Source organism: Bubalus bubalis, chromosome 7 (assembly GCF_019923935.1).
Source record: "Bubalus bubalis isolate 160015118507 breed Murrah chromosome 7, NDDB_SH_1, whole genome shotgun sequence".
Taxonomy (NCBI): Eukaryota; Metazoa; Chordata; class Mammalia; order Artiodactyla; family Bovidae; genus Bubalus; species Bubalus bubalis.
The window spans coordinates 51028085-51051599 of NC_059163.1; the positions used below are offsets into that span (position 1 = coordinate 51028085).

The following is a 23515-nucleotide window of genomic DNA, read 5'->3' on the forward strand; positions in this document are numbered from 1 at the left end:
CAAGATCCTAAATCAATTAAAGCTTGTGCAATGCTTCTTAAAGTATGGGAGGGGGTTATGCCATTAAAAAAAAGTCAAATGATTAGAGTTCATCTGTTATGAAGAACTCTGTTTTGTTTTTAATTTTTTGGCTCTTATTCTATCCTCAAGTCGTTAGAGGGTTTTATTAAAAATAACTACATTTGATGAGGGGTTTTTTTCTATTTTGTGATTACAGTCACTTTTAAATAATGGTAACCAGGTGAAATGGTAACTTTTCTTTCAATGCCACTGAATCTAACTTTCCTTCCCTTCCTGTGCTCTCTCCCTATTTTTGCAAAAAAAAAAAAAAAAAAAAAAATGACATTCCATTATCAAAAGAGCAAGTCGCTAAGCTCACAGACTTAGTGCTACTACCACTTCAAGGCTTCCAGGTTCATTTGAATCCTCACTGCTGCTCACCATACTTTTATGTTTGATATGTTTTTCCAAATACCTCCACCAGGGAGCAACTTCATATACATGTCACTTTCCTCACCATTGCACACCCCTGCCACTGTCCCTCCCCACCTTTCATCTGAGGATCTCCCCTCCTTCTTGAAATGAAAAGTAGAGACTATCTGATTATCATACTGTTCATGGGGTTCTCAAGGCAAGAATATTGAAGTGGTTTGACATTCTGTTTTCCAGTGGACCACGTTTTGTCAGAACTCTCCAACATGACCTGTCTGACTTGGGTGGCCCTACATGGCATGGCTCATAGTTTCATTGAGTTAGACAAGACTGTGGTCCATGTGATCAGATTGGTTAGTTTTCTGTGATTGTGGTTTTTTCAGTCTGTCTGCCCTCTGATGGAGAAGGATAGGAGGCTTATGGAAGCTTCCTGATGGGAGAGACTGACAGGGGGAAAACCAGGTCTTGTTCTGATGGGCTCAGTAAATCTTTAATCCAATTTTCTGTTGAAGGGTGGGGCTGTGTTCCCTCCCTGTTATTTGACCTGAGGCCAAACTATGGTAGAGGTAATGAAGATAATGGCAACCTCCTTCAAAATGTCCCATGCAGGCACTGCTACACTCATTGCCCTCAACCCTGCAGCAGGCCACCACCTACCCACACCTCTGTGAGAGACTCTTGGACGCTCATGGGCAATTCTGGGTCAGTCTCTTGTGGGGTCACTGCTTCTTTCTCCTGGGTCCTGGTACACACAAGATTCTGTTTGTGCCCTCCAAGAGTCTGTTTCCCCAGTCCTGCGTAAGTTCTGGCGGCTCTTTGGTGGGGTTAATGGAGACCTCCTCCAAGAGGTCTTATGCTATGCCCATGTCTACTGCACCCAGAGCCCCTGCCCCTGCAGCAGTCCACTGCTGACCTGTACCTCCTCAGGAGACACCCAAACATGAACAGTATGGAAAGGCAAAAAGATAGGACACAGAAAGATGAATTCCCCAGGTCGGTAGGTGCCCAGTATGCTACTGGAGATCAGTGGAGAAATAACTCCAGAAAGAATGAAGGGATGGAGCCAAAGCAAAAACAACACCCAGTTGTGGATGTGACTGGTGATGGAAGTAAAGTAAAGTGAAGTCACTCAGTCGTGTCCGACTCTTTGCAACCCCATGGAATGTAGCCTTACCAGGCTTCTCTGTCCATGGGATTCTCCAGGCAAGAATACTGGAGTGGGTTATCATTTCCTTCTCCAGGGGATCTTCCCAACCCAGGGGTCTCCCACATTGGTGGCAGATGCTTTAACCTCTCTGATGCTATAAAGAGCAATATTGCATAGGAACGAGGAATGTTAGGTCCATGAATCAAGGCAAATTGGAAGTGGTCAAACAGGAGATGGCAAGAGTGAATGTCAACATTTTAGGAATCAGCGAACTAAAATGGACTGGAATGGGTGAATTTAACTCATTATATCTACTACTGTAGGCAAGAATCCCATAGAAGAAATGGAGTAGCCATCATAGTCAACAGAAAAGTCAAAAATGCAGTACTTGGATGCAATCTCAAAAATGACAGAATGATCTCTGTTTGATTCCAAGGCAAACCATTTGATATCACAGTAATCCAAGTCTAAGCCCTGACAAGTAATGCTGAAGCAGCTGAACTTAAACTGTGGAAAATTCTGAAAGAGATGGGAATACCAGACCATCTGACCTGCCTCTTGAGAAACCTGTATGCAGGTCAGGAAGCAATAGTTAGAACAGAACATGGAACAACAGACTGGTTCCAAATAGGAAAAGGAGTACGTCAAGGCTGTATATTGTCACCCTGCTTATTTAACTTATATGCAGAGTACATCATGAGAAACGCTGGGCTGGAAGAAGCACAAGTTGGGATCAAGATTGCCAGGAGAAATATCAATAACCTCAGATATCAGATGACACCACCCTAATGGCAGAAAGTGAAGAGGAACTAAAAAGCCTCTTGATGAAAGTGAAAGAGGAGAGTGAAAAAGTTGGCTTAAAGCTCAACATTCAGAAAACTAAGATCATGGCATCTGGTCCCATCAATTCATGGGATATAGATGGGGAAACAGTGAAAACAGTGTCAGGCTTTATTTTTTTGGGCTCCAAAAGCACTGCAGACGGTGACTGCAGCCATGAAATTAAAAGACGCTTACTCCTTGGAAGGACAGTTATGACCAACTTAGCATATTAAAAAGCAGAGACATTACTTTGCCAACAAAGGTTTGTCTAGTCAAGGCTATGGTTTTTCCTGTGGTCATGTATGGATGTGAGAGTTGGACTGTGAAAAGAGCTGAGCACCGAAGAATTGATGTTTTTGAATGTGGTGTTGAAGAAGACTCTTGAGAGTCCCTTGGACTGCAAGGAGATCCAACCAGTCCATCCTAAAGGAGACCAGTCCTGGGTGTTGATTGGAAGGACTGATGCTGAAGCTGAAACTCCAGTACTTTGGCCACCTCATGTGAAGAGTTGACTCATTGGAAAAGACCCTGATGCTGGGAGGGATTGGGGGCAGGAGGAGAAGGGGATGACAGAGGATGAGATGGCTGGATTGCATCACCGACTCGATGGACATGAGTATGAGTGAACTCTGGGAGTTGGTGATGGACAGGGAGGCCTGGGGTGCTGTGATTCATAGGGTTGCAAAGAGTCGGACATGACTGAGCAACTGAACTGAACTGAGCTGATGAAGACCTACAAGACCTTCTAGAATTAACCCACAAAAAGATGTCCTTTTCATTATAGGGGACCAGAATGCAAAAGTAGGAAGTCAAGAAATACCTGGAGTAACAGGCAAATTTGGTCTTGGAGTACAGAATGAAGCAGGGCAAAGGCTAATAGAGTTTTGCCAAGAGAATGCACTGGTCATAGCAAACACCCTCTTCCAACAACACAAGAGAGGATTCTACACATGGGTATCACCAGATGGCCAACAGCGAAATCAGATTGATTATATTCTTTGCAGCCAAAGATGGAGAAGCTCTATACAGTCAGCAAAAACAAGACTGGGAGCTGACTGTGGCTCAGATCATGAACTCCTTATTGCCAAATTCAGACTTAAATTGAAGAAAGTGGGGAAAACCACTAGACCATTCAGGTATGATCTAAATAAATTTCCTTACGATTATACAGTAGAAGTGACAAATAGATTCAAGGGATTAGATCTGATAGACAGAGTGCCTGAAGAACTATGGATGGAGGTTCATGACATTGTACAGGAAGCCGTGATCAAGACCACCCCCAAGAAAAAGAAATGCAAAAAGGCAAAATGGTTGTCCGAGGAGTCCTTACAAATATCTATGAAAAGAAAGACAAGCAAAAGTCAAAGGAGAAAAGGAAATCTATATCCATTTGAATGCAGAGTTCCAAAGAATAGCAAGGAGAAATAAGAAAGCCTTCCTCAGTGATTAGTGCAAAGAAATAGAGGAAAACAATAGAATGGGAAAGACTAGAGATCTTTTCAAGAAAATTAGAGATACCAAGGGAATATTTCATGCAGAGATGGGCACAATAAAGAACAGAAATGGTATGGACCTAACAGAAGCAGAAGATATTAAGAAGAGGTGGCAAAAATACACAGAAGAACTATGCAAAAAATATCATGATACAGATAACCATGATGGTACGATCACTCACCTAGAGCCAGCCATCCTGGAATGTGAAGTCAAGCGGGCCTTAGGAAGCATCACTACGAACAAAGCTAGTGGAGGTGATGGAATTCCAGTTGAGCTATTTCAAATCCTGAAAGATGATGCTGTGAAAGTGCTGCACTCAATATGTCAGCAAATTTGGAAAACTCAGCAGTGGCCACAGGACTGGAAAAGGTCAATTTTCATTCCAATCCCAAAGAAAGGCAATGCCAAAGAATGCTCAAACTACTGCACAATTGCACTCATCTCACACATTAGTAAAGGAAAGCTCAAAGTTCTTCAAGTCAGGCTTCAACAGTACATTAACTGTGAACTTCCAGATGTTCAAGCTGGATTTAGAAAAGGCAGAGGAACCAGAGATCAAATTGCCAACGTCCATTGGGTCATTGAAAAAGCAAGAGAGTTCCAGAAAAACATCTACTTCTGCTTTATTGACTATGCCAAAGCATTAGACTGTGTGGATCACAATACACTGTGGAAAATACTTAAAGAGTTGGGAATACCAGACCGCCTGAATTGCCTCATGTGTAATCTGTTTGTAGGTCAAGAAGCAACAGTTAGAACTGGACATGAAACAACAGACTCGTTCCAAATCAGGAAAGGAGTATATCAAGGATGTATATTGTCATCGTTCTTATTTAACTTATATGCAGAGTACATCATGCAAAATGCTGGACTGGATGAAGCAGAAGCTGGAATCAAGATTACCAGGAGGAATATCAGTAACCTCAGATATGCAGATGACAACATCCTTATTGCAGAAAGTAAGGAAGAACTAAAGAACCTCTTGATGAAAGTGAAAGAGGAGAGTGTAAAGTTGGCTTAAAATTCAACATTCAGAAAACTAAGATCATGGCATCTGGTCCCGTCACTTCATGGCAAATAGATGGGGAAACAGTGACAGACTTTATTTTCTTGGGCTCCAAAAGCACTGCAGACGGTGACTGCAGCCAAGAAATTAAAAGATGCTTACTCCTTGAAAGAAAAGTTATGACCAACCTAGACAGCATATTAAAAAGCAGAGACACTACTTTGTCAACAAAGATCTATCTAGTCAAAGCTATGGTTTTCCCAGTAGTCATGTATGGATGTGAGAGATGGACTATAAAGAAAGCTGAGCACCAAAGTATTGATGCTTTTGAACTGTGTTGTTGGAGAAGACTCTTGACAGTCCCTTGGACTGCAAGGAGATCTAACCAGTCCATCCTAAAGGAAATCAGTCCTGAATATTCATTGGAAGGACTGATGCTGAAGCTGAAACTCCAATACTTTGCCCAACTGATGCAAAAAACTGACTCATTTGAAAAGACCTTGATGCTGGGAAAGATTGAAGGTGGGAGGAGAAGGGGACAACAGGGGATAAGCATGGTTGGGTGGCATCACTGACTCAATGGACATGAGTTTGGATAAACTCCTGGAGTTGGTGATGGACAGAGAAGCCTGGCATGCTGCAGTCCATGGGGTCACAAGAGTTGGATACAACTGGGGGACTGAACTGAACTGAACTCATCTGATTATCTGATTTGCATTCTCTCATGAACTCTCTTGAATTCTCTCCCCATCTGCAAATCCAAGTACCTATTTCCTTCTTTCCTACTTTCTTCCAGATTCAGAAGGAACCCTCCTTCCTCCTGTCTAAAATGAATTCCACCACCTCATCGACCCGTGATAGCATCAGATGAAAAAGATCCAAAAGATTTTCTTCAAATATGGATTGCCTAAGTGAACCAACTATTTCTTGAAGTATAGGATATTTTACGTAAAAACCCAGACAGTTTGGAAACTTAAAATTGTAAAGCTTGGCTACAGGGCAATTGTATTTATGTGATACCTGAATGAGGCATTCAAAGCAGAGTAGTGGTGGAAGCTGAGTGAGAATATAGGTAAACAGCAAAATGATGCTCACCACTATCTCTGCTTCCTAGAGTCCTTCCTAATTTTTACTGCATAAATATTTTGCAGTGTGTTGAAAAAATTCCACCTACAATTTTATACTGTCTAAACAGACACTAAATAGCCATTGATTTTCTCTACTTATTACTTATTGTAAGATATTGCTTTATTGTAAGATTACACTAGATAAGAAAAGAAGATGAAAAAATACTCCAGGCAATTAAATTTTATTTACTTTTGATTCCTTCCAAAACTTGCTCTTGTTTTTCAAGTATTGGCTTTTACATGGCATATGTTAGAATTCCAACACCTCAGATGTACAAATATATTTCAGCAGAGAGTGACTAAAATATCTATAACATTGTGGATCTTTATTGCTTCAGGATACTTTTAGTAACTTCTCTTGTTGATCACATTCCATAGCAAACTTTTTTGAATACTAATCCCCCTCTTGAAATATTGATTATTAATTTAATGCTTCTTTTTTGTAAGAGTTGTTATTGTTGTTGTTTAGTTGCTAAGTCTTATCTGACTCCTTTACGACCTCATGGACGTAGCCCCCCAGGCTCCTCTGTCCCTGGAATTCTCCAGGCAAGAATACTGGAGTGGGTTGCCATTTCCTTCTACAGGGGATCTTCCTGACCCAGAGATCGAGCCCACATCTTCTACATTGGCAGGCAGATTCTTTACCACTGAAAGTAAGTGCTCAATAATGATATTGCTTGGTCAAAGATCATTGCACTAGAATACTTATCTGGTATTTGTCTTTCTATTAGGGAACCATCTGTGACCAAATTGATAGAGGAACAGGAGCAAGACAAACAGTGGCTTATATTACGCTCCAACTGGGAGAGCCTTAATGCAACAACTTTGCACGAACTACTGGTAAAAGGGTAAGACAACCCATCACTAGAGCTGTGTAGAGTGGATTATGGAGCAAAGGTCTATCATCAGGGCCCTGCTTCTGTTTCAAATCTAAGGTATTCTAAATGTGTCACATCAAAGAGGAACTTCCATAGACTACCTAAGGACATTTGTATTTCAACATCATTTGGCTTTTTTCCTTCTTTGTAGACTTACATCTTTTTCTTTTGGCCAATTGCGTTTTTAAATTACGATTACAGAAACTATCATAGTGTAGGATGAGGAACTTGGGTTCTAATCTTGGAGTGTTTTTCACATCCTGTTTGAAATAAGTTCTTAATGTCTACACTTCCTACAGATGCTACATGGAACTAGTTAACAGAAGAAATTGAAGTAATGACAGCTGATAAAACTCGGAGAGTCTGAGAAAAAAACAGACACACAAAGAAATTGTAATCAAGTAACCTCGAAAATTCACTTCTGAAAAATTTGCCCTAAAAAAAAATCGTGGAATGTTAAAAAGCGTTGCCTCCCTCATCTATGGGCAGGGGTGCAGGAGAAAGATACATGGAGGGAATTAACACATTTAGTGATTATGACATTATAGGGCATGAAAGTGCAACCGATCGATGTGTTGTGGTCATGCTCTCCCGGGCCGAGCCTACGCCGTGCAGGAGGAGGGACGGGCGTTCCCGGTGAGCATGTCCGCTCTTCTCGGTCTGTCCGCCGGGCCCCTCCGCCTGTCTTTCCCCCTGCAACACATTTAGTAATTATGACATTATAGGGGCATAGCTATAGAATATTTACATAAAACTTGCTCAGATTCACAGCCCACAAATGGTAAGTGCTATTCTCTGAACTCAAACCAAGTTTTTATGACTCCAAAGCTTTTAATTAGTACTAGAGAAACCACCTCTTAAGAATTTCAAAGAAGAAAATTAAAAGGTGGGTCATTTTTCTTTAGATGTCTTGACATTTTCCCTATAGACAAAACTGTGACCAAATTTCTGAAAATTTCCGCTTCTGTCAACTGAAGCACCTTCTCCAAAACAATGACCTGAATCTTCCAACAGAGTGGTTTGTTCTCCCAAACTGGAACTTCCAGGAAAGCCCTTCTAGGTCAGTAGATAGATAGATAGGTAGATGGATAGATAGATAAGGTCACTTGAAATGAGGAGTCAGTGGATCTAATTCTAGTCCTGCCTTACTACCTAGATGTGTGATCCCACACAACCTCAATTTCCTTTTAAAATAAGAGTTAAGACAGATAGATAGTCTTTGATCTTTCCCTATTCCTAAAAGCTATGATTTTAAGATCTAATAGATAACAGCTAATCATTGCTATCTTTTCTATACCAGGTTTATTGTTGAGCTCTGAGGGGATGTAGAAGTGATAAGGGGGACAAGAACCCTGGTCTCAGGAAACATACACTTTAGAGGTGAAAAGAGAGAGTATAAGCAATAACAAACAGAATGAATTTCACATATTTGGAAGTGCTACAAAGAAACTAAGGATAATGAGACCAGAGTGAGGAGGAGATAGGACTTCAGGTTATGGGAAGGTAAAACGTGTATGTGCTTTTTCTGTATTATATAATTTATCGTATACACAGATCCACATGCAAATTTAGCAACAAAAAAAAATATAGCAGGTCTTCGAAAAGGAATGTGGAAATTAATACTTAGGGTTTTTTTTTTTCCTGACAGATCAAGGATTTTACGCACATCCTAGTATATTTGATAGCCTCAAAGTGTTGTTTTTTTTCCTTTAAATTTGCATTGTGGAATAAATGCTTAGCAGAGAACCTTGTGATATAAACTTATCACACCCTGAACTGAATTCTCTTGTGCAGCCACATTGATAGATGCTTAAACATGGCCATGTGTTTTCCTTCAAAACTTAACTCTGATTTTTAAAAAGCTTTGCTTTCCTGAATGCACTGTTTCTATAAGTTCCACCTATTGATTCTGATCCTGCCACCTAGAGTAACATGGCATGAATTTAATCCCCTTCTTCCTGTCAGCTAATCATAGATGCGTAGTTTAACACTGAAAGTTCTCAGCAACATAGAAAACAAATGTATGGTTACTAAAGGTGAAAGGGAAGCAGGGAGAGACAAAGGAGGAATATGGGATTAATAGGTCCAAACTACTGTACATAAAACAGATAGGCAACAAAGATCTACTGTATAGCATGAGGGATTATATTCAACATCTTATCATAAGCTATAATGGAATATAATCAGAAAAAATAACTGAATTACAGTGCTGTATACTTGAAACTAACACAATATTGTAAATCAGCTACAGTTTTTTAAAAGGTAATAAAGTCTCTACAAGATTCTCTTCTAGTCTAAATATTCAGTTCCTTTGTCTGTTCTCTACCTTTTTGAAGTAATACATTATTTCTCTCAAACCATTTCTCAGTTTCTTTTGGACATACAGGCCCTCTCCATAAGCATAAAAATCTGACATGCTCCCTCCTCATCACACATTCTGAGAAGCAGTCTAGTTCCTTTCCTTTTCCTCTCCCTACTTTGAAAATCATTGAGTTTATATTCTGGGTGGGGCAAACAGCTAAGGTGATAGGAGAAGCCTGGCTAACTGTAGTTTCTCTTCCCACAAATGTGAAATTATATTATCATGATGTTAAACACACTAAAAAAGTACATCCTTCCTATACCCCCACCCCAAAGTGATAGCTGACCACAGCCCTGCCTTGAGAGTTCCTGTCTTAAGTACAACCTGTGTTTTCCTTTCCACTGGTAAAGTGTTTGAAGTAAACAATAAATACGTAACTTAATATTATGCCATTTTTTTGTTTCCAAATCTAGGCAGTCCTGTTACAGCAGGAGTAAGATTTCTCTTCTGTGTACTAAACAAGGTGAGAGAATTCATGGTATAACAATGGTATATGAACCTAACTGGATTGGCTCTGGGGGAAAAATGATCTCGTGTACATGACAGCCAAGATGCAGGCATCCAGTTGGGTTTAGTGATGAGTCACATCTGTCTGTCCTCTGTCCTGCTCCTTGGTAGACTGTGGGCGCCGCCCTGCTGCCCGGATGAACAAGAGGATTCTAGGGGGTCGGACGAGTCGCCCAGGAAGGTGGCCCTGGCAGTGTTCCCTGCAGAGTGAACCCAGTGGGCACATTTGCGGTTGTGTCCTCATTGCCAAGAAATGGGTTCTGACAGTCGCCCACTGCTTCGAGGGGTAAGCTGCACCTTTTCTTTTGCTTTGCCTGGATCTGATCTTTTGTCATTTGGGCATTCTTAATGGCATATGTCATTTCGTAATTCAATGCAGAAGTCACAGTTGATCTCCTTCCCTGGCCTTTGTCTGTTTAGATTTTTCTGCCCTTGGTGTTATCATGCTCATTTATTGGCAATAGATGTGTATTAATCATGATTTATGTCCTGAAGAGGGAGGGGCAGGAGGAAGTAAAGAAGACTGACTCTTCAGCCAGCATTAGTCTCTTTTCTAGCCCTCTTAAAGACATCAAATGCATATGAAGTTAAACAGCGGGGATTTACTTGGATACTATAGTGACATTGGGAGAAGGCAATGGCACCCCACTCCAGTACTGTTGCCCAGAAAATCCCATGGACAGAGGAGCCTGGTGGGCTGCAGTCCATGGGGTCGCTAAGAGTCAGACACGACTGAGTGACTTCACTTTCACTTTCCACTTTCATGCATTGGAGAAGGAAATGGCAACCCACTCCAGTGTTCTTGCCTGGTGAATCCCATGGACGGAGAAGCCTGGTGGGCTGCAGTCCGTGGGGTCGCACAGAGTCGGACACGACTGAAGCGACTCAGCAGCAGCAGCAGCAGCAGCATAGTGACATTAGGAGGCTAGAGGAATTGGTGAGGAGTTTGGGAAGCAGAGTAAAAGAAAAAATATGTGTATTAGTCAGGGTTGCCCAGAGAAACAGACCAGTGAGAGAAAGTTTTCAGGGAATCGGCAAATGTTACTGGAGGTTTGGTGAATGTAAAGTGTGAAGGGATGGCAGACATGCTGGAGGCTCGGGTAAGAGCTGCAGTAAAAGTCCAAAGGCAGTGTGCTGGCTGGCAACTCTGTCTTGCTTTGGGAGGGAATCAGTCTTTGTTCTATGAAGGTCTCCAACTGATCTGGTAAGGCCCACCCACATTATGGAGTGTGGTCTGCCAAATGTTGGGGCACCATGGTCCAGCCAGTTGGCACATAAAATTAATCATCAAAATATACCTAAGGGGAGCAGAAAAATAAGACCAAGGGGAAATCTATGCCAGATTGACAAATATCCCTGAAGAAGGTCCTTGTTGGTTTAGATTGTTATTATATAATTTCTGAGCAAAAAAAAAAAAAAGCCCTAACCAAGCAATAACAACAGTAGTAACAACAATGAAATCCAACCATGTTTTATGCCCATGGAGGATTCTGGAAGTTAGACATCCAGACAGGACTAGCTCGTGGTTTGTCTTTGCTTGGCAATGTCAGGGGCTTCTGCTGGAAGGTTTTAAGGTTCTGGGGCTGGAGCCATGTGAAACCCGGGAGTAGATTGTGCCTGTTGGCAGGGGCCTTTGTTTCTCTCCAAGTAGGACTCACAGCTTGGTGGCTGGCATTCCCCAGAGCAAGAGTCCCAAAACAGGAAGCCAGGAGGAAGCTGTGTCACCTTGTTTGATCCAGACACCAAAGACACACAACCCCCTTCTGCTATGGGGTTGATGAGACCTGTCATAGCCCCACCACATTCAGAGGGCCCAGACATGGAGCTCTTCTCTCAGAGAGGAATGGCAAAGTATGTGAGGACTTGTTTTAAAAACCACCATCCTTCCCATTTCTTCCCTTTATTTTTAATAATTTTACTTGATTTAAAAGTATTCTTGCCTGGAGAATCCCCATGGACAGAGAAGCCTGGCAGTCCCTGAGGTTGCAAAGAGTCGGACATGACTGAGTGACTAAGCACAGCACGGCAATAATAAATAATAACAAATATTTAAAACAAAAACTCACAATTCTATCACTTCATTAAATGGGTTATTGTCATTTAACCAGGCTAATTTGTAGGAAAAAAAATGCAGTTTCATTTTGTTGCCTATTTGTCTATTATTATTTTTCCTCTGTGCTCAGTGCTGTGCTCAGTCACTCAGTCGTGCCCCACTCTTTGTGACGCTATTGCTGGACTGTAGTCCATTAGGCTGCTCTGTCCATAGGATTTTCCTGGCAAGAATACTGGAGTGGGTTGCCATATCCTTCTCCAGAGGATCTTCCTGACCCAGGGACTGAACCCTTGTCTCCTGTGTCTCCTGCATTGCAGGCAGATTATTTACCACTGAGCCACTGGGGATTTCCTCAGCTTTGCTATTTACTGTGTGACCGTGGGTCAATTTATAAACTACTCTGGGCTACAGTTTCCTCATCTGTGAAATGAGGAAAATAACAATCCTGACCTCACAGTGTTGGTGGGGGCATCAGCTGAAATAGTCTCTGTAATGCCTTAAGAATTATGCCAGATACCAATGAAGACATCAATAAAGGTAAATATTTATTTTTAATATATTATTACTATAAACATGCATTCTGACTTTTCCCTTAGCGTTATGGCGTATTTTTGCATTTTGCTAGACTATTTTTTATCTCCTTCCACACTCTTTCTCTTATACTTTCTCATCATCCTCAAGGTAACCCCTAGAGATTGTTCCTCCACAGATATAAACACCTGTTTTTCACAGGGTGTCATTTATTTTTACAATTTGAAATCTCACTCTGTACTTTTGTTTGCCGGTTGATTTTCTCACGTGGCAGTACATCATGGACATCCCCTCCAAGTCAACGGATGCAGCGCAAGCTCATTCTTCTTCAAAGCTAAATGACACTCCATCACAGAGACTCACAATAACTTTTTCTATTAATATTATTCCTGAGTTGATGGACATTCACGTTAGTTCCAGTTTACTCTCATTTTAACAACACTTAATACATCTTCTTATACAAAAGCTACTCACCTATTAGTACCCTTGTTTCTACAGGATAGAGTCCCAGAACATATATTCATCTTCATGTGGGGGTTAAAGAAATGAACACATCTTTAATTTCTTGAAATTCTAAGCCAGTGAGGAGACAGACATCTAAACAAATAATTAGAATATAACATGAGAATTGAGTATAAAAGGGAAACGTGTATGTCTAGCTATTTTATTGCTCTTTTGGGGAAAATATAATGTAAAAAGTCAAACCAGAACCTCCTCTTGAGAACTTTTAATGTGTAAGAGCGACACCAAATGATAGGAAGAGTCTGCGTAGTATGTCAGGAAATACATTGGAATGTTATTGCTTTGGAAGGGGCCAGATGTTTCCAGATGTCTTTTCCAGTTCTGATTTATAACTCCTTGATAAGCAGAAGATTGTGCTAGGAAGTGCATTCATCAAAAGGTGATTACCTAAACAAATCCAACAGCTCTTTAAAGGAACAACACCCTTTCTATGCTAGTTCACTCAGCTCATGTGCCACTTTTGTATCCCCACATGTGGTATCCAAGTTTCCTCTTTATGTCAGATCCACTGACAGATCTGTGAAGTTAAGGAGGAACCTTGCAGTAGAGAAGAAATATGTGTTTATAATTAAGGACATAGATATTCTATCAAAGGCCCTGATGAAATTTTATGGAACTGAATTTCACAGAACTGTCGATTGGGGCCTGGCCTATCCATACAAAGTTAGAAATTGCCTAATATCAAGCAAGTCTTTGCTTGAATGGGTGCTGATCTCTTTGATTCTATTTTACAGTCTCTCCAGTGGCCTCGAAAGTTTTTGAAAACCTCTAATTGTAAGCCTTACTCTCTGGAGGAATCATTGATTGCTATAATTAATGGGATTTGCTTCATATCCTGATCCCATACTTTGGCAGGGCCCAGTGTGACCCATCAGTAGGTCTTTGCAAGCCTGTCTCTTTTAATTATATTCATGGGGGGAACAAAGGCAAGGTTGTCTTGCTCTTCCATGGAGAAGTATTTAAAAATCCCAAAGGAAAATTAAAAACTTGAGGTACTAAGTTGATTAAATGAAGTCCCAGATGCCCTAATAACAATTTAACTTCCACAGTTCTAAGGAAGAAAGACATTGAGTTTCAGGGGTAATTTAACAAGCAGTTTTCCTCCCTTATTCCATCTCCAAAAGGCTAAAGGATGAACTTCTTAGGCTGGCACACAACTCATAATTTTCAGAAGTGTCTGATTCCTCTCCAGGAAACCTGCATGAAAAACTATCCTTTCACTATATGATCACATCCCTTAACCCTGCCAGGTAACCCAAATCTTGATTTCTACCACACCAGTTCTTTACTCCAAGACTTGCATTTGCTTATTTGTATGTCTCCTATTATCTCAGTCCATCTGCCTCTTCCTCATCTCTTTTCTTTCTTTCCCCAGCTAACCTAGTACCCTGGTATCATTCAGTCCTCCCACTAGGACCTTCAGCTTCTTTACCCCTACATCTTTCTGCCATACACATCAGGTGGACCTCTAACTAAGAGTCAATGTGAATAGCATATTTTCAATCCTATGCTCTTTAGAACTGAGAACATTTACCCAATGATGCAGTTTAGTGTCATGTCTGACTTTCAGCACCCACTGGACTCTTAATAATACTCAATAATGTTTTCACCTGTTTCTGGACAGCTCTCTTTCTCATTCCCCATAGAACAAAACCCTTGTGCTCACCCACCTGTACTGATCTAACAGTGTTTTAATACAATCAGGAAAAGAAGTGAGTGGCTGGGTGTGACTTTTTATTACTGAGCCCACATGGTGTCCTCATGGTCACTTCTTTATCTTCTAGGTACTTATAAACTATGCTAGTCATTTACAGTCTGTTCTTTCCATTCTGTCACCTTGAGAGATTTGACCCATTCCCATCAAGTACTGATGTCCACTAAAACAGGAATTCTCCATTTGGGATCCATACGTCTCCTGCGGGTGGTTTTCCAGCATCATCAGAGAGTGAGCAACTGTGGTGACCCCAACCTGACCCCATGCTCCCAACTTCTCTGTCCCTAAAGAGGCATTCTCTGCATTCTACCCACTCCAGTGGCAAATGTCTGGGTCTAGGATCCAGGCAAGCAGGTGGCCTAAACTTTGGGCCAATCCCTATCGTTTCTGGGGCTTGCAGAAACTCATTAAAGAGTTTTCCCACTTCCAACCTTTGCAGTTATTGTTTCTTCTAGTCTTGCAGCCACCTATTCACATTCTCTGCACCTGTAGCCGAACAGCTGGCCATGGCTGGAGAATATCACACACCTGACTGCTACCTAAGCTCGTGTCAAATGTATGATCATGAATCTCAAATGTGCATCTAACAACGTGGTACCCATCAGTATATGTTCACAGTAAAGCCACTTTTCCATTCTCAATTATTTGACATCTTCTCCTCTCTCTCCAAATTTCCTTCACCCTCCACTGGTCTCATCTCATTCTTCATGAGAAAACAGACATCATTATATCTTTGGCCTTGCTGCACCCCTAATCCCAACAAGATGTCTATGCCAGTGGCCATGTTCCCTCCTTTCTCTTGAGTAATGGTGGAGGATGTGTCCTTGCTCCTATTTAAAGATAACCACATTCCCATTTATCTTTCCAAAGACAGTTTTTCAAATTATCACTGCTGTTTTCCATCAGTTTCTTTCCTTTTGCTGGATCATTCGCTTCAGCAAATATGTCTCAGTGTTCCAACTTAAACCTCCTTCTCTTAACTTCACATCCCTCTTCAATTATTGCCACATTTCAGCTATTATTCACAGTAAAACTCCTCAGGGTTTCCTGCAGTAGCTGTCTCCATTCCTACGCTTCCTATACTCACCTCAGGTCCCCGCGGTTGCGCTCTCATCAAGGTCACTTGAAATGGCACTTACCAAAGTCCTCAGTGACTTCCATCTTGTCAAATCCAATGGTGAATTTTCAGTTGCCAACTTACTGGAACCCTCCCCAGTATTTGAGGACTACATCCTTTTTGAAATACTTTATTCACTTTTCTTCTAAAACAACAGTGAAAATTCTTGTGTCACTGACCTATCCTGCCACCCACCTCTCTCTCTCTTTTTTTTTTGCAGCTTCTCCTTCTTTAGGATACTGAACGTTTTAGTTCTCCAGGTGTGTTATGGACAGCACATTTGTGTCCCCATGTTTAATATCCAACCCCCAAGAGGGTGGTATTAGGAGTTGTGGCCCCTGAGAGGTGATTAGGTCATGAAGGTAAAACCCCATGAATGGCATAAGTGTCCTTAGAAGAGCAAGAAAGTTGGCCCTCTCTCCCTGTGCCGTGTAAAGATACATCAAGATCACCATCTATAAGCGAGGAAGAGAGTCTTCACCAGAACTTGACCCTGCTAGCGTTCTAATCTTTGTCTTCTAACCTCAACAACTATGAGATGTAACTGTTTGTTGTTTAAACCATCCAGTCTATGGTGGAACTGGAAATGTTACCTTATCTACTACTGACTCCTCCCATAGTCTTAGATCAGGCATCAACTCCACACTTCAGTGTATTAAGCACTTAACAGTTTTATCACATGGAAGATGAATCTTCTGGGATGTTTTCTGAAGATCATTCTCCTTGAATGAAGGTATTAGAAGTTAAGGAAAGTTCAAATAGTTTAGCTTTTTGGACTTTAAGGAAAGTTCAAATAGTTCAAATAGTTTACTTTTAATATTAATTTTTTTAATGATCTTTTTGGACTTTAAGGAAAGTTCAAATAGTTCAAATAGTTTACTTTTAATATTAATTTTTTTAATGATCTTTTTGAACTTTAAGGAAAGTTCAAATAGTTTAGTACTAATATTAAATATTTACCCAGATATAAATCCTCTTTTCTTGTTCTTCCCACACATTATTTTGCTAAGAACCATTTTAATTTTTCCTGTTTTTTTTTCCCCCTATTGATTGATTTGTTGAAGTATAAGGAATTCCTTTTGCTCTTGGACATGGGGTAGCCCCCCTCACAACAAAGGTCCATCTAGTCAAGGCTATGGTTTTTCCAGTGGTCATGTATGGATGTGAGAGTTGGACTATAAAGAAAGCTGAGCACAGAAGAATTGATGCTTTTAAACTGTGGTGTTGGAAAAGACTCTTGAGAGTCCCTTGGACTGCAAGGAGATCCAACCAGTCCATCCTAAAGGAAATCAGCCCTGAATATTCATTGGAAGGACTGATGCTGAAGCTGAAACTCCAATACTTTGGCCACCTTTTGCAAATAACTGACTCATTTGAAAGGACCCTGATGCTGGGAAAGATTGAAGGCGGGAGGAGAAGGGGACAACAGAAGATGAGATGGTTGGATGGCATCACTGACCCAACGGACATGAATTTGAGTAAACTCTGGGAGTTGGTGATGGACAGGGAGGCCTGGTGTGCTGCAGTCCATGGGGTCCCAAGGAGTCAGACACAACTGAGTGACTGAACAGAACTGAACTGAAGGAATTCCCTGGTGGTCCAGTGGTTAGGACTCCATTCTTCCACCGCCAGGGGCCCAGATTCAATCACTGGTCAGGGAACTAACATCCCACAAGCCACACAGCATGGCCCAAAACAAAATTTATTGAAATAAGTTAATTTACAATGTTTTGTTTGTTTCAGATGTACAGCAAAGTGATTCAGTTATACATATACATATTCTTTATATTCTTTTCCCTTAGAGATTACTACAAAATACTGAGTATAGTTCTCTTCTTAAATAGTACGTCCTTGTTGGTTATCTATTCTATATGTTGTGTGTATATATTAATCCCAAACTCCTAATTTATTCCCCGCTTTGGTAACCATAAGTTTGTTTTCTGTGTCTGTGAGTCTATTTCTGTTTTGTTTATACATTCATTTGTGTACTTTATTTTTAGATTCTACATATAAGCAGTATCATATGATATCTGTCTTTCTGTCTGATTTAGTATGATAATCTCTCAGTTCATCCATATTGCTGCAAATGATTTTATTTCATTCTTTTTTATGACTGAGTATTATTCATATTTCTTTATCCATTCATCTGTCAGTGGACATTTAGGTCGCTTCCGTGTATTGGCTATTACAAAGAGTGTGTCAATGAACATTGCAGTATATGTATCTTTTCAAATTATGGTTTTCTCCAGATATATTCCCAGGAGTGGGACTGCAGGATCATACGGTAGCTTTAGCTTTCATTTTTTAAGGTACCTCCATACTTAGTGGCTGTACCAATTTAAATTCCCAGCAACGGTGGAAGGGGGTTCCTATGACTAAGATTTTTTGACAGTTGCTACAATTTTGTGCCACTGTTCTGTGATAAACTTTCCAGTTTCAAAGCTCTGAGATTCATATGTTGTCACATTTACTTTATTAGCTGATTCAGAATTTGGAACTCAAATTCTCCCGTCTGTTTTGCTGTACTTGCGTTACGAATCTCTGGACACATTGTCCTTTTATCCAAAACATTCTTTAATCTGATTCTCAGGGTCTAGGATGTGTATCTGCCTATCCCCTTCTCTTGCTTTTTTTGGCCCCTGGGATGATAGAATTGTTCACTTCTTTAAGTTCATCATTGAAGGCTAGATCTCCATCATATCTGGGGGACACATTCAGGAAAGAGAAGGTATCTGATGTCTGCCATCCTATCACTCATCAGCCAGCCTCCACCCATCGTGCATGCTTTCCCCTCTGTGGCCGATACCTGATTCCTGTGCTGATGCCTGTGAGCCCTCCTCTTTGTTTCAGAGAAGCTTAGAATAAAGGTTGTGTTAGAGGTTTAAAGGCTTTCTGGTCTGTTACCATCACTTAGTATCTCTGTGACTTTAGATGAGTCACTCATCTGCTCTGAGTCACTGCTTTCTCTACTCTGGAATGGAATAAGCATTCCTATTTACACCTCATAACTGGGGAGAAGATGATTTAACTGACATGTAGAAATACTTGGAAACCACAGAGATCTCACACTAAAGAAGAATCTAGATCCGATCTCTTTTGCTTGTTGGATGCATTTAAAAACTTTCAGTCAGCACTTCAAACTATGTATGCTTTACATAAAATCCAGAACTCTGGCTTCTCTGAAACAATTTGAAGGTCAGGTCTCACTGGACATTCCAATGCAACAGCCATGAGTGGGAGCTGAGAGGCAGATGGCCCTGGAGATGGCAAGTCTTGTGGTCTGACACTCGCTATTATTGACTTATACTCAGCCCTTTATGCATTTGCTTTGTGGTCACTCTATTATAAAGTCTATTCACTGTGTGTGTTGCAGAGAATTCTTTAAAAAAATTACCAAGGGCAGGTGCAATATTAATAGTAAGAGGCTCCTAAGATTTGTAGAACAGCAATGATGCTATTCAAACTATTAATACTTCCAAGTCACCATCTGACTGTGCTATTTGTGGAGTAAGTCTTGTAAAACAGAGTGATTTCTATCACAAATATTAATTATAAATATATTTTTATTTTCTGAAAAAGGATAAATAGTATGTTATTCAAATAAACTCAGGATTAAAAAAAGGGGAAATTCTGTGCTCTTTTTTTTTTTTTTTTTTTAATAAATAGCATGACATTTTATTTATTTTTTTTTTTTTTAAGAAGAGGCAAAGATAGAAGAAAATCTCTAAACCTGGCCAGCTGAATTAAGTGAAAATGTGGTGAGTTTATGTTTAAGCTAGAGTTGAGTGTGGAAAATTGCAAACTGAAATTGGTTATTGTGTCCAGAGACCTCATGCCTTCAATTCTGTATAAATTCCCCTGGACATCATAATGTATCTGAAGTATACAAGTAGTTGTGTATTCTCTCTAGAGTGATCACTGAAGAATTAGGAGTTGAAATCATATTATCTCAACATTATCTATAATGTGTATTCATCATTAATACAGGAGTATAAACATGAAGCAAAATAAATGTGAATTTCTGGTAATGAAATGGCATCTAGAGCGAGAATTAAAGAAGAAAAATGTCTCAACACCTTCCTCAGTTATTTTTTTATTGTTATTGTGAATTTTTTTCACCTGGCTTCAGTCTGCCTGCTTTCTCACTCTCAGAGCATGAGGATCTTTGTACAAACTTCTTTAAGTATTGGCCAGTTTTTCCTGCTGTTGCTTTGAAGTCTGACAGCACTGAGAAAAAAATCCCCCTGATGCTGAAGATTTTCAGCTGCTCGACTTGGTTTTTCATCTTTGTAGCCCAATTTAACTCCTTACTAAAAGGACCACATGAACATAGCTTGTTCCTGTGTTTCTCCACTGGGTGCTTTTTACTGAAACTAGATTCGCGGGGCCTTCATGTAGCCCTGTGTCCTCTTTCCTCTTTTGCTTCTACCCAGATGGGAGCGACTCATTCTTTTAGCACACACTTAATGTACTAATATAACATTTCTACACATCTCCCTCAATTCAGACTTAAATTGAAGAAAGTAGGGAAAACCACTAGACCATTCAGGTATGAGCTAAATCAAATCCCTTATGATTATACAGTGGCAGTGAGAAATAGATTTAAGGGTCTAGATCTGATAGATAGAGTGGATCATGGAAAAAGCAAGAGAATTCCAGAAAACATCTATTTCTGTTTATTGACTATGCCAAATCCTTTGACTGTGTGGATCACAATAAACTGTGGAAAATTCTGAAAGAGATGGGAATACCAGACCACCTGACCTGCCTCTTGAGAAATTTGTATGCAGGTCAGGAAGCAACAGTTAGAACTGGACATGGAACAACAGACTGGTTCCAAATAGGAAAAGGAGTGCATCAAGGCTGTATATTGTCACCCCTGTTTATTTAACTTCTATGCAGAGTACATCATGAGAAACGCTGGACTGGAAGAAACACAAGCTGGAATCAAGATTGCCGGGAGAAATATCAATAACCTCAGATATGCAGATGACACCACCCTTATGGCAGAAAGTGAAGAGGAACTAAAAAGCCTCTTGATGGAAGTGAAAGTGGAGAGTGAAAAAGTTGGCTTAAAGCTCAACATTCAGAAAACGAAGATCATGGCATCCGGTCCCATCACTTCATGGGAAATAGATGGGGAAACAGTATCGGAATTTTTTTTTCTGGGCTCCAAAATCACTGCAGATGGTGACTGCAGCCATGAAATTAAAAGACGCTTACTCCTTGGAAGGAAAGTTATGACCAACCGAGACAGCATATTCAAAAGCAGAGACATTACTTTGCCAACAAAGGTTCATCTAGTCAAGGCTATGGTTTTTCCTGTGGTCATGTATGGATATGAGAGTTGGACTGTGAAGAAGGCTGAGCACCGAAGAATTGATGCTTTTGAACTGCGGTGTTGGAGAAGACTCTTGAGAGTCCCTTGGACTGCAAGGAGATCCAACCAGTCCATTCTGAAAGGGGATCAGCCCTGGGATTTCTTCGGAAGGAATGATGCTAAAGCTGAAACTCCAGTATTTGGCCACCTCATGCGAAGAGTTGAATCATTGGAAAAGACTCTGATGCTGGGAGGGATTGGGGGCAAGAGGAGAAGGGGACGACAGAGGATGAGATGGCTGGATGGCATCACTGACTCGACGGACGTGAGTCTCAGTGAACTCTGGGAGTTGGTGATGGACAGGGAGGCCTGGCGTGCTGCGATTCATGGGGTTGCAAAGAGTTGGACACGACTGAGTGACTTATCTGATCAGACACATCTCCCTCACTTCATGTACCCCTTTTGAACAACAGGTTATTGTTTCCCCTGGTTTTTTCCAGACTTGGAAAAAACATTTAAAGAGACTTTATTTTTCCCCTTATATTCATAACAAAAAAGAAAATAGAACAATTTCCTTACTGAATATTGAAGTATGTGAATTTCCTGTTTGGTGTGTTTTGTTTGTTTGTTTGTTTGTTTTTTTGCTTTTGGTGGGTATTAAGGCCATAATGACAAGAGCTTGTGTCACAAGAGGCTACTGAATATAATAACATTTAGCAGTTTTATTGACAGGTGTTTTACGGTTAGAATTACATTAACCCGTATATAGCAATCAAGTCTGTCAAGTTTACTCAATTTCATTTTGTTACAAATAGTTTGCAGTGTTCAACTGTTTGTCATACTACCTGTGATTTAAGCAGATAGATGAATATTTTTTGTAACAAAAATTTAATAGCTTTGAATTGAGGTAAGGAGCTATCAAACAGGTAGACATTTGAGATCAATAATTGTTCTATTTCAGATGCCTTAAACAATAGAATCTCGAGTGAGTGTTGAATTTCTTAGATGGTCATATGCTTACTCCTCTAAACTAAAAAATGGAACAGGGAGATGGAGTAAGGGAAGGAAGGAAGAAAAAGGAGAAAGAATGACATGTTATGCAACAGATGGTTTTATTTAATCAAAAACAATTTTGTAATATCATCCTGTAATGTTCATGCCATAGCACTTTTTGCATTTTATTATAATTGTTTCCTTTACTGTTTATCTTCACTCAATCCTCAAGTTTGTATAGGCAGGGATCATGTCTTTCTTGCTTGTTACTGAAATCCCCAGCACAATATCTATATATCTATAGAGCTATATTTGTCTCTATATGGGTATTATATATATTCAAATAATATCAATTTTATTGAGGTATAATTGATGTACAGTATAAGTTTCAGGTGTACAACATAGCAATTCATAATTTTTAAAGGCTATATTCTATTTAGTTATTTTCAAGTACTGACTATACAAGGACCTCCTGTATAGCACATGAAACTATATTCAATATCTTTTAATGACCTATAGTGGAAAAGAATCTGAAAAGAATTATGAACAGGAAACAAATTTTATATAATTTTATTTTTTAAAAGGTCACTCTGTGTGAGGAGACTGGGTTATAGGGGTTAAGAGTAAAAGAAGGGCACTATTTGGGAGAGGTGAGTAGCTTAGATTAGGATTGTAGTGGTGGCAGAAGGGGAAACAAGATTCAGGATATATTTGAAAGTGGAGCAGTGAGGACTTGCTGATGCATTCAGTGTTGGGTGTAAGAGAGATGATCCAATATTGCATAATGGATAGCTGTAAACAGCAAATAACTGTAGAATGACTTGTATAGCTCAAAGGAGAGGATGGAGCTGGAGATACACATTTGAAAGTTACAAATGCCATTTGGCTGGCATTTAAAGCCATGTGACTAGATAAGCTCTTCAAAGGGGCGAGTGAAGAATAAGACTAAAGGCAGAGCTCTGGGTCACTTCAATGAAGACACTGAGAGCAGAGGAGGAGGATGCAGCAGAGAGGAAGAGGTCCCAGAGACAGGAGGAAATTCTGGAGCATGGGGAGTCCTCGAAGTCAAGTGGGAAAGTGTTTTAAAGTGGAAAAGTGTTTTAAAGTGGCATTAGACTATTGCTGTCAAGTGTTCAAAAACAGTGACTTCTGAGACTACCCATTATAAGTTGTGGGTGACCTTTTAAGTTGCTAGCTTGAAATTTTCAGAAGCCTTTCTTGAAAACTTGACATTTCTCTGAAGCACTGCCTCCTTGGAGGGATCACTTAACCTCTGATTTTCATTCTCTTTTATTTTTTTTCTCTTGTCTCTTCTTCACGACTTTTCATCATTTTCCCCACTCAATGAAGCAAGTAACTACTCTGTCTCCCTTTCAAAGTGAACAAGTGTTATTTTCCAGAGCAGCCCCATTTAGGAAGCCCAAGTTTTGGTTTCCAGAGCAATACGATATTTACCAATTGCTCAAGGGTTATATAAATGCTTTTTATAT

The 23515-nt window shown here is 40.2% G+C and overlaps 1 protein-coding gene across 2 annotated transcripts in view; it reads left to right on the forward strand.

Annotated features, from left to right (window-relative positions):
- CORIN (corin, serine peptidase) overlaps positions 1-23515 on the forward strand; it is a 282930-nt gene that overhangs the window by 246422 nt on the left and 12993 nt on the right. For both annotated transcript variants that reach the window (XM_044945906.2, XM_025290092.3), the window contains exons 17-19: positions 6760-6876; positions 9682-9731; positions 9887-10061. In XM_044945906.2, coding sequence (XP_044801841.2) covers positions 6760-6876; positions 9682-9731; positions 9887-10061 — 342 coding nt within the window. The remainder of the gene's footprint in view (positions 1-6759; positions 6877-9681; positions 9732-9886; positions 10062-23515) is intronic.